At 48.7% G+C, this 11,281-nt stretch overlaps 4 protein-coding genes across 4 annotated transcripts; 2 read left to right on the top strand and 2 right to left on the bottom strand.

Annotated features, from left to right (window-relative positions):
- The first annotated feature begins 282 nt into the window (after positions 1-282).
- Positions 283-4,731, top strand: F5147DRAFT_682235 (uncharacterized protein). The gene is made up of 8 exons (XM_041436438.1): positions 283-670; positions 724-773; positions 833-883; positions 1,303-1,490; positions 1,564-2,036; positions 2,092-3,196; positions 3,247-3,521; positions 3,584-4,731. Exons 1-8 carry the CDS (start codon positions 387-389, stop codon positions 4,566-4,568), a joined length of 3,411 nt encoding a protein of 1,136 aa, XP_041295556.1. The 5' UTR covers positions 283-386; the 3' UTR covers positions 4,569-4,731.
- Positions 4,732-5,060: 329 nt separating this feature from the next.
- Positions 5,061-8,376, bottom strand: F5147DRAFT_682234 (uncharacterized protein). Its single transcript, XM_041436437.1, has 9 exons — positions 8,197-8,376; positions 8,008-8,145; positions 7,703-7,954; positions 7,546-7,654; positions 6,074-7,497; positions 5,870-6,013; positions 5,628-5,810; positions 5,519-5,581; positions 5,061-5,462 (listed from the first exon to the last, which is right to left on the bottom strand). Exons 1-9 carry the CDS (start codon positions 8,347-8,349, stop codon positions 5,304-5,306), a joined length of 2,625 nt encoding a protein of 874 aa, XP_041295555.1. The 5' UTR covers positions 8,350-8,376; the 3' UTR covers positions 5,061-5,303.
- A 169-nt stretch (positions 8,377-8,545) lies between these two features.
- F5147DRAFT_682229 (P-loop containing nucleoside triphosphate hydrolase protein) lies at positions 8,546-10,183 on the bottom strand. Its single transcript, XM_041436436.1, has 7 exons — positions 10,049-10,183; positions 9,934-9,998; positions 9,752-9,885; positions 9,392-9,705; positions 9,129-9,340; positions 8,947-9,079; positions 8,546-8,891 (listed from the first exon to the last, which is right to left on the bottom strand). Exons 1-7 carry the CDS (start codon positions 10,144-10,146, stop codon positions 8,801-8,803), a joined length of 1,047 nt encoding a protein of 348 aa, XP_041295554.1. The 5' UTR covers positions 10,147-10,183; the 3' UTR covers positions 8,546-8,800.
- A 123-nt stretch (positions 10,184-10,306) lies between these two features.
- On the top strand, positions 10,307-11,205 carry F5147DRAFT_682224 (ubiquitin-40S ribosomal protein S31 fusion protein). The gene is made up of 5 exons (XM_041436435.1): positions 10,307-10,402; positions 10,455-10,538; positions 10,590-10,743; positions 10,801-10,935; positions 10,989-11,205. The coding sequence occupies exons 1-5, from the start codon at positions 10,383-10,385 to the stop codon at positions 11,073-11,075; spliced, it is 480 nt and encodes a 159-aa protein (XP_041295553.1). The 5' UTR covers positions 10,307-10,382; the 3' UTR covers positions 11,076-11,205.
- Positions 11,206-11,281: the final 76 nt, after the last annotated feature.

The following is an 11,281-nucleotide window of genomic DNA, read 5'->3' as shown; positions in this document are numbered from 1 at the left end:
CCTTAATAGGGGTAGAGAATGTGTGAGCGACATTCACTCAGTCACCCTTGACTCCCCGACGGCTAGAAATCACAAGGTAAGCATGAGAACAACGGTATTTTTAAGGCCTTATGATATCATGTTTGAAGGCTCACGCGAGCGCTTGATATGACATTCGTGGTGACCCACCCAAACTAGTAGTCGTGAGTTGCCAGGGCCCATGGAACAGTGTCCTGGTCGTCCACAGCCCAACGCGCCAGATGGTCTTCGAGAGCCAAGTTTCTACCGTTAGTTTGGAAAGTGCGACGTTGGTTCTTTGCCACAACTCATCGGAATGTCGGAGTTTCAAAGTCGTTCTGTTCTTGACTCATCACTAAACCTTGCAAACAGGGACGCCGACGCCAACGATGTCGACCCGCTCAAGAACAAAATCAGTGTCTACTACGAATAATGTCAAGTCACGTTCAAACAAGGATAGTCAGCTAAAATCTACCAGGTTACGCGCGAGATCCCTGAAGAGCGAGGACCATATGAGCGAGATGGAAAAAGAGACCAATATCGGCAATGAGAAGCCTATCAAGGCCGCCCAGGACGCCCAGGACATACAGCCAAAAGATAAATGTACATTTTGTATTTGCCATGAACCAGATGATGGTACGCCCATGGTGTGCTGTTCTGTCTGTAATGAGTGGTGCGTATATGCAATCAGATTCTAATACCTAACTTCACTAAATCGGCGCGTAGGTATCATTTTCGTTGTGTGAGGCTTGATGAAGTAGAGGCTTCTGAACTTCGTAAGTTTTCCCTTATCGTATTTTACCATCGATTACTGATTATTCTCCCATCTTGGCAGATATTTATGTATGTTCTACATGCACTGAATTAACTGGCCGACGTACAGTCAGTGAGTGTCACCGGTCTTTTTGTGGTTTGTCTCTGTGGGCTCGTATCCCTCTTCATGTATATTCATCTTATGAGTCTTGTCCTGCAAGTACTTCGCTATCGTCTATCGTTAGTGGCATATCTGTTCCTGTTCGCCACATCTTTGTTGCAGTCAATTGCGTGCCGCTGTGATGGTTGTACAACGGTGCCTTTGGCCTTACGTTATAGGCGCGCGACTTTTCCTCTTGAGTCAATTTTTGTCTGAAGAGGTTTCGATGTGAGCGATTGCTTGAGCACGGTGGTCAACGGGCGCTAGATGGAACAACCTATGTCACAGTGGCGTCCTGTTCTCACGCAGGGAAAAAGAATGATGTACTCTTTTCTCTTTTCCTTACACTCAATCGAAGAACTTGAGGTGCTAATACTTTTTCGTGTTTTTAGTGAAGTGGGAAGAACCTGATGTAGCGGAAGAACACGCCGACCCTGAACACGATGAGGCCAAAACTGTCAGGCTCCCGACGCCACCTCCGGCGATTCCCCCATCAGAATCGGAGGACAATACAGACAGCGAGGACGAATACATTGCGGAGCCGGAGAAGTTTAGGAGGAAGGGATCATCATCTGCCAAGGTGCGTTTCTACAACCCTATTCAATATCGTCACCTTTTGACGCTGGATCGTTTTTTTGTGCTTCATTCGTCAGCGTCGTCGCAGAGTTTCCAGTTCCAGCGAATCGGACGCACATTCCAACGTCCGTGAAAGTGTCAACGCCCGAGAATCTTCCCACAAAGCTGGTCCATCTCAAGAATCATCAGCCAGGAAGGCGTCTCTCGTCCCAAGCTCTGGTCTCAAGCGAAAGGCGACGAGCGCCACCCAGCCTCCTGTTCCTAAACGTAGGAGATCCAGCGATGCCGCTGCTGAAGATGATCCAGCAAGAAAGTACTGTCTTGGAAAACTCCATCAGCTGTTTTGTTCGATTTTTTTGAAGTACCCACATGCTGCTGCGACAGAGGATGGCAGTAAGGCCGAGCTCAATGAGGGTGAATTAAGTGATGAAGATAAGACGCGCTTAGAGGAAGAGGCGAAGGCGTTTGCTTCTGAGGTTGAGCAATGCGTATTTGATATGTACTGCGAACCAGACAAGCACAACAAGCTCAGTGTTGGGCCGAAGTATAAGTGAGCCCGTACTCTATTTTGGTTTCTTAATCAACGCGCTGATTGACATTCACAGGGAGAGGTTTCGTATGCTTGACTTTAACCTTAGCAAACCAGATCGTGTGGTCATTCACAAGCGCATTAGCTCATCCTCTATCACACCAAAGGAACTTGCCCTCATGAGCTCGACTGACTTAGCGAACGAAGAGACGAAACAGTCGATCAAAATATTGGAGAAAGAATCTCTGGAACATTCAATCTTGCAAAAGTCAACTGTTCCTCGTGCAAAGATCACTCATAAGGGCCTGCAGGACATTGAGGATGTGAATGGTGATGTTGCGATGCGCGAGCGCGAGCGTGAGAGGGAGCGTGAGAGGGAGGAGGAAGAAAGACGAGAGAGAGAACGGCAGGCACGCTTGAGGGCCGCCGAGGAGCAGCAGAAGCAGCGTGCGTCTGCAGCTGCTCAGGGATCAGCGCCACCTGAGTCTCCAGTCGTACCTCATACCTCGAGTTGGGGAGGGCATCCATCTGTGCCCATCCATTCAATCAACCAGTTTCCAGCAGGCGATGACAGACCTCCCGTACATCATTTGTTCGCATCTGATTTCCATACGATGCTCCCGGAGCCGGAGCTTGATATCGCGGATCTCATCAATTTAGATGATGAACCAGGCCCGCAAGATTCATATACAGAAAGGCTGGAGACTCCAGCATTGGAGACTCCCATGCTTGCTACAGACGGCGCGCCTTGTGCAAGCCCAGAGCCCGCACCTCCCGCGACCCCAGAAACCGTACCTTCTGAGGCCACAGAGCCTGCGCCTACTGTTGCCTCAGAGCCTGCACCTGCACCCTCCGAATCTCCTGGCCTCCATTGTGCAACTTCGGCTACATCCACACCCGCCCCCTCGCTTATATCGAAACCTGAGACACCTGTCCGCACATCTTTCGACCTCAACACTTTATGGTCAGCTCCGTCAGCAGCACCTCCTGAGCCCGTATCAGACCTTGGAGTTTCACGAGAGTCGCAAGTGGAGGCAGATCTCATCGCCGCAGAAGCTAACGATGAAGATTTTGATATGTTGTTAGAGAAGGAACATGATCTGGAGCCTTCACAGACGGAGCAGCCTCCTCAAGATCCTGAAGCAGTCTTCGACGCTCTTCCTCTTGTTTGGAGTGGCAAGGTTGGTGCATTTGATCGTTGTAGTTCTTAGCGCTAACTTACGGGCACCAGATATCCATGCCTTTAGAATCTTCAACTCTTCAGGAAGCACCCGTGGTTGCGCGGCAAGTCGGAGGACGGATTTTGGGTCACGATTCTGATTTATGGAAGACCCTCTTCCCTTCCGATATTCTCCGCATCGATGGCCGTGTTCCTACAGATAACTCTTCGCATTTCCTCCTCCAAATGCGAATGAATTCACAAAAGGAGCTCATTGCCTGCGCGTTTTCCACAGTGGAGGGAAACCCAATGCTGCAGACGTTCAGCGAATTCCTTCTCAATAAAAAGTATGTTTTCTATTCTCTCACGTGCATTTTAAGTAAGATTTCTGACCGACAATTTTCTTCAGCCGCCATGGATTAGTGTTTCCTTGGGGTAACCGACCGAAGGACTACCACCCCGGCAAGGAACTATACATGGTCCCGCTGCTCGCAAGCTATCCTTTGCCTGACTTCGTCGAGCTTATGGATAATTTATGCCTTCCAAAAACCCGCAAGTCGAATTATGTTATCGGTATCTGGGTCTTAACGAGAGGGAAACTCGCCCCGCCGCCGCCGGCACCACCATCTGTGCCCCAACATCCTGCTCAGGTTATCCCGCCGCAATCCCCTCATATGCCCACTGCTACCAATCATCCTATTGGCCAACCAAGCCCTTCTGTAGCCTCTCCTGTACCACATGTATCTGCGCCTACACCCTTACCTGTATCTGCAACCATCAATGCGCCCCCACTTACTGCCCTGCAGCAAGCTTACCCACAGCTTGCTAACACGTCCCTCGCAGCAGAGGTAGCTTCCCTCACGCAGGAACAGATACACATTGTATTAAGAACCCTATCTGCGGATTATGGCATGGGTGTCGGTAACTATTCCACACCACCAACCGCACCAGCTGCCTCTATAGTAGCTACACCGCCTCAGCTATGGAACAACACCCCGCCCAGTTTTCCATCACAACCATTCGCTACAGGAAGCGTTCCTCCTGTGAGCCATCCTCCTAGCCATCCACGGGCGGCTCTACCTCCATCGCCTATGCGCCCTAATCCCATATCTCCACCAACGGGTCCTGCACGTGGGTCTTTCAACAATGGGCCGTACAATCGGGATCGAGAGTTTCGTCATGGCCCAGTTCCCCATCATGATAGACCAGATCGTGGAGGATGGACGAATGGTACGCGTGGACGGGGCAGAGGCCGGGGACGAGGGAGAGGGGATGGACCACACCGTCCTCAGGATTCAGGATGGCAAAGGAGTCGGACTCGTAGCGGACCAGACTATGAAGAACATTCGCCTCAACGAGGCCAATGGGACGGTCAGCCTCATCCTAGGTGGTGATGTGCGTTGCGTGATTATCGCACTTTACATAAGTTATTACTTTTGATATGGTTTGCCTCGAATAATATTCGTTTTGTACGTATGTACTTGTTGACTTGTAAACCGGTTACTTGTAAATGGCGCCTGTCTACGCTGCCCACCGATCCGCATCGCAAGCCTGGCCACCCTTCAAAAGCTTTGACCAAGAAGAGTTAGTTGAAATGTGTAAGCTGTGGATATTTGAACGGAGTTCCGGCGCCTCGCAACGTTCGCGGCGCATAAAATGTTCCATGGGCCACCGAACGCGTGACGTATAGGCCATGCTTGTCATTGGCAGCCCGGGTGATGAGATTACTATTGAGCTATACTGTCATCTTTTCATTCTATGCGAAATGCGCGCGCGCGAATCACTACAGCGATGCACCGACGCTTCGTCGAAGTCCAGATTCCACAGACAGGCGAAGTATATTGTCTCCCTAGTATCACTTCCTCTTTTAATCCCACACGCTCGAGTCAACTGCAAAGGAATATATTACTGAGCCGTCCGCAGGCGAACGGATCGCTTGTAGCATATATGCACGAATAGTAAGCACAAAGACTATGGCAAAGCGATGAGTATCAATGCCAAATCCCTCCGAGATCGACCAGCCTGGCTGCGCCACTTGGGCATCCGTGGTAGTATACGCCAGGCTGGCTACGAACCAATTGCCGTCATACATCCGGTAATCCGCAATTATTATACTTAATAGTATTTGATCACCGGACTGGATGACCACCCATGATTTTGTCCAGAGTCTTCGTCCTCAGCGGTGTGTCTGCAAACAAGGCACGCACAAGTTTCACCAACTCGTCCACCCCAAAGTCCACTAGAGCTCCTTCTTCGAAAAGGTATGTGAGATCAGCCATGGAAGCTTCCTGAAAAACAAGCGCAATGAGGTATTGATCCAATAACCTGATTTGAATAGATATACCAGGAGTTCAGAAAGATATGAGAATTTCAACCACGACGGAACGTATGATACCACGAAAGATGACTGGGCATTGATGAGTCAAGTATCTTGAAAAGTACAGTAAACCTACCTCGCTGAAGTCTTCAACAAAGAGCCCTTCAAGAGCAGCCAATATTCTGCACAACTCGCTCAGTTTCTGCGACTCTACCTCAGGGATATCAGGAATTGCAAGTATGTTCTCAAGGATCCGCTGCAATGAAACTTCGACTATTGCTCCCACGGCGGTATAATACTTGCCCTTAGGGAGGATGGGCTACGGTAAGCGTGTAAAATCAGCTGCTTTCAACATCATAAGATGCGCCTCAGTCGTACCTTCCACGCATTCGCAGCGCTTCGGATCTCGCGAACGACACGGGAAATGGCCATCTCACAGTCATCATATCGATCCTGGTCTGACGTGTCTGTGAAGCCCTTCGCACTCGCTAGAATGTCACCCAGGGCCGTCCGTTGTCTGTCCTGTTCAAATACACGCATGACTACTTCAATGTCAGTGACGGTAAAGAGTCGAGAACTCACAATGCCGTCTTGATACCAACTGTCAGCTAACACCTGCAAGACACTCTTGCATTCCTCTAACTTGTCTTTCACAACAAGCACTCCCCGCTCGCGTGTAACCAAGCGACCAACCTCCTCTGCGAGCCAACAACAGTTGTTGGAGAATTTCATAACATCACCAGGGCGAACGAGTCGTGCTGCAGCGACGATGGGGTATACTGCACGATACAAATCTAATGCCAGTGCTCCTGATTGCATAATGAGTACCCCAGGCGTCGTTGTAGATGTTGGTGAGGTGGAAAGAATACCCGAAGATGATAGTTCTTGTCCTTCGCGCAACGCGTCCTCGACCGTACGAATGATTGACTTCGCCAGAGTAGACACCAGATATGGCTCAGTTATGGGCCCTGACGTAGCAGGATGACGAGAGGTACTGTCCGTGGGGCGGGAGACCCTTTGCGTCGCAGGTGCAGAGTCCGCAGACGGGCGTTGGGATAACACAGGTACTGTCCGCACAGCAGGAGTAACCTCCGATAGGGAAGGTTCTTCACCCCATGGGTCATCCCATGTGTCTTCTCCTTGCCCTAGTTCTTCAGGTACGGGCTCTTCATCATTCCAGCCCCATGCATCCCCTGGGTCTTCCTCGACTATTTCCGCAGGTTTAGCTTGTTGACTTTCCTTATCATCATCAAAGCCCCAAACATTCTCCTCTTCTGGCGCAGACCTCGATCCTGCATTCAAACTCTGACCATCGTCATCAAGTCCCCATGCGTCACCTTCATCTGTAGGCGCAAGCCCAACCTTGTCAGGGGTGTCTTGTGAGAGGGACAACTGGGCATAGAATGTTGGCTCAGAAGAAGATATACTTTGAACGATAAGTTTGCGAGTAAAATCGAGAATGTGTGAGCGCCGTTGTCGCTCATAATGAGTACAAACATTGTTGACCCAAGCTTTGATTTCCTTCTCGCTAGAAGCATCGAGCATCCCGACGATGTACTTGTCTTCTAAGTCCACTGCCTTGTGTGCAATTTGTAAAAAAGCGGGTAGAGCTTCAAGCTGTGAAGGCAGACCAGGAATAAGTAAACGGGCCAGGACTGCAGTAGAGATGGGTTTGCTGAGACTTCGCGGAAAACTGTGTTTGTGGGTCGACGGGAGGGTGGGAAATAATTGTTTGAGTAAGAAGTCGAGGGTCGTAGATACGTTGGCAAGTGGGGAACCTGTGTCAGTTGTATTTGGTGACGAAGGGAATCGGCCGAGGACGTGCATCAAAGCGCCAGATGTATCTGTCATAGTGCTGACCGTGAGTGACGTTGGCTGGTCAAAAGAACACTCGATGTAGTGTGTTAGAATATCCCTCCTCAGGGTGGAAAGATGCGATGCCAGTGATGCGGAGCTGATCGATGAGAGGACGGACGAAAGAGGTAAGGGCTTCAGTGACCGAGGCACTGGAAAACTACTTCAGATACCCCCCACCATGTTGCTCTGTCACTCACCAAGCACAAATGGTTTGATGATAACTTGAGATGGGTTCACAATAATACTCTTGGTGTAAGCATCGCTGAGCAGCTCCTCCACACAATTGCTAAGCACACGCAGCCGAGCCTACAGGCAAGCAAGTTGAGACAGAACAAAATAATATTATACTCTTACCTGTATTTCAGACACTACCAATGCGTCTTTCAGTGGTCCGGGAACGGAGATCAGCGAGGAATTCAAAGCATGACACGCGACTACAGCCGGAGGCAGATCCCCTGTGTCAACCAGCTTCTGCAGCGCATCCAGTTGTGCTCTACATTCAGAAAGGTGTGAAAGAGAATCACTCAAGACATCTGCATCCAAGGATTCTTGGGCAAGTGATTGGTGAGCTTCCAAAGCCTCAAGCAAGACTGGGACTAGACCGGACTAGTGAAGTATTAGCGATGCATCTTATGACACAGAGCAGAGAGAATACATGCTTTAGAGTCCGAAAGTGTAACACTTAGGGTTTGGACATGTCCAGACAGTGCATTCAGTCGTTCTTTCAGAGACTTTGCCGAAGACAGCTGTCTTTGGAAGCTAGAAGATTCTGCACATATTCTGTCATGAATTTGTGTCTACTCCAAATCATTACTCCACGGAAAATTCATATAATAACGAGAGAATACCTTGGTCAATCGAATGGATTCGTCAAGCTCAGCTTTACATGAGGATGCAAAGGACGAATTTAGGGACTGTAATGTTACAGAGTCGAGCTTGGAAAGAACGTTCGATGAAACATCAAGCTGCCGCGGGAGATGATCAGGGAGAGGAAAAGACATGCGTCCAACCGACGTCGAAATCAGGAGAGTAAGTCTACACTAGTAATTCTGCACGCCTCCACGACTAACTATTGAGTCAGGTGATCATAATTCACGTGATTCGTTGCGTTGTCTAGTTGAGACTTCATCGAGGTACTTATAGGCCTACCTGAACTTATGATGTTACAGAGCGTAGATGGTCAAACAAAATATTCAGGCATTAACTTCAGCTCGGAGTCCAAGTGTCAAGTTATTGACAATGACAAGTAGCCAGTAGAAATTGCAATTCAAGCAGCCCCCTGAAACTTGTCAGTATGCGACTCGACAGATTGTGAACGCCGCATCTGGGGTAATTTCGAATTTTGTGATCTACTAGGATAATGTGAGACACCAAATACAACTCGGGAAATTAGATTGGGGTACAAGAAACCTTGTGAAAGGTTATTGTCAGGTACTTCAATTATACGACGTATCACTTCGCAGAGAGCTCTACAGCATTTTTGAACGCTCCAAGTAGAGCAGATAATTGCATCTTCTCACTCCCGCCGGTCGATAATCTATGCCTAATGAGAAAGATATCAATCATTTGTCACGAAACTGGACGTAGACGAGACATACTCGGTGGTAGCTAGGAAGTCAAGTAAATATACTCGGGCCTGTGGCTTGAATTCAATCGTTTCCACGTATTCGTATGTACCCGATATCAAGTCTTGCAGTGCAAGTCCACGTTCTGTTTTCATGGCCGAGATCACTGACAGAGGTTTTGTGAGGCACTAAAAACAGAATGCGAAAGAGCTTACTTTGGTAAGAAGTGGTGAATTCATCGGAAAGCATGGAGTTTACGATGGTTTCGATATCTGACGGGTGAGGGTTTCCAGTGCAGTTATAAATTTCAGTCTCTCCGATAGAGCTATATGCTGCGTGACATGCTTGTAGGACATTAAGGGCTCTCCGCATGTCTCCTTTCGACAGCTTTAAAAGGGCCTTTTTGCCGTCCTGAGTCAGATTCACCCTGTTACAAAGTTGGGTGTTTAGTAGTAACTTTAGAAATCACTCTACATACTTCTCAGCTACCACGATGGCATTCACGCGCTTCTCTACCTCTGCAATGGGCAGTGGCGAAAAACGGAATCTCGTACATCGACTCTGAATTGCTGGAGCTATCTTGTTCACGTAATTGCAGATAATGCAAAACCGCACATTCTTGGTGTATTGCTCAATGACACGACGTAGTGCAGCTTGAGCTTGCTGTGTCATCATGTCGGCTTCATCGAGGATGATGAGCTTGAAGCCTTTCGAAAATAATGTCCGGGTCTCGGCAAATTGCTTGATCTGTTCGCGCACTACATCTATACCTCTGTCGTCCGATGCATTGAGCTGAACAAGATCAACATTGCGCTGTGCAGATCCAGAGGAGCTTCACCTCCAATATTTGTTTCTTGTATTCTGCTCCATAAATTCGTCTCGCCACTGCAAGAATTGTGGACGTCTTCCCAGTTCCAGGTGGACCATAGAATAGAAGATGAGGCAAGCGGTTCTTCTCAATGAATTTCACAACTGAGTGAAGTTCAGTGTATGCATTGCTCGAGCCCGGCGGAACTCAACTTGTCGTTGTGATATCCTTGTGTGAAACCACATCGTCCAGTGTGACTGGTCGATACTTCTCTACCCTATCGCGTATTGAGCAAAGACGCCGACAGGGAAAGATGGAAGACGCAACCAAGGCAAATTGTTATCCTCATGTGGCTCTACAGCCTTTTTTTTACCCTTGTCAAGTAATGGCGTAGAGTCAACATCCATTTGGCCGTCACCAGTCATGACGCGTCCCAAAGCAATGAATTTGATGTAGCTGGCTGGCGCGTTGAGCGCGACGCGTCGTAGGTTGATTAGTCAGTTGATAGTACTCCCACGCACAGACCATCATCAGGTTGATTAAGGTTTTCAGGGATTAATCATCTTTTCCATCTTACAATTGCAACCTCCACGACTGCGGCTCTTGCTTTCGTCAACGACTCCATCGATCATTCGTTGGACAGACAGAAGCGTCCGGCAAAATGCAGATCTTTGTAAAGACGTGCGTGCAGTTCGGGACTAGTTTCTGTAGTTTCACCTGACATTGATATTAGCCTCACGGGCAAGACTATCACTCTTGAAGTCGAGTCTTCAGACACCATCGACAATGTCAAAGCCAAGATCCAGGACAAGGAAGGGTAAGGTTTTCTATGGCACATACGTATCATCAACACTCATCACTGTCTTAGTATTCCCCCCGACCAGCAGCGTCTGATCTTCGCTGGAAAGCAGCTCGAGGATGGCCGTACTCTTAGCGACTACAACATCCAAAAGGAGTCCACTCTTCACTTGGTTCTTCGCCTCCGTGGTGGTGCCAAGAAGCGCAAGAAGAAAACATACAACGCGAGTAGCATTGAATGTCCTTAATGAAATTTTATGCTCATCATCCTACTCTAACAGACCCCTAAGAAAATTAAGCACAAGCGCAAGAAGGTTAAGATGTCGATCTTGAAATACTACAAGGTGGACTCGGACGGGAAGATCAAGCGTCTTCGCCGCGAGTGCCCCAACGCTGAGTGCGGTGCTGGTGTCTTCGTAAGTGTTAGCTTGAGTTTAACCTGTCACGCGGGGCTGATGATCCATCTCAGATGGCTTTCCACAAAGACCGTCAATACTGTGGCAAGTGCCATATGACTTACACCTTCCAACCTGGTGCAAAGCCTCCTGCTGTGTAGAGTAGCCGACAATTGTATCATGTAAACTGGTCGTGTAATGAGCATGTCATGAACCGTTCTACGTATTGGTGCTTTTACCACATAAACGAGTTGATTGACCGACTTTGTGAGGTTGTGGTTGAGGTCTGGCACTTCAAATATTGATGTCTGTAAGTGTGATGAGCTTGTTTTTCGTCCAAGGCCATTGAATGTTGCCCTTGACCCCG

The sequence above is a fragment of the Suillus discolor genome (genome assembly GCF_016758755.1).
Source record: "Suillus discolor strain FC423 chromosome Unknown F5147scaffold_13, whole genome shotgun sequence".
Lineage (NCBI taxonomy): Eukaryota > Fungi > Basidiomycota > Agaricomycetes > Boletales > Suillaceae > Suillus > Suillus discolor.
The sequence above is the reverse complement of the archived record's forward strand: the minus strand, read 5'-3'. Positions and strand labels throughout refer to the sequence as shown.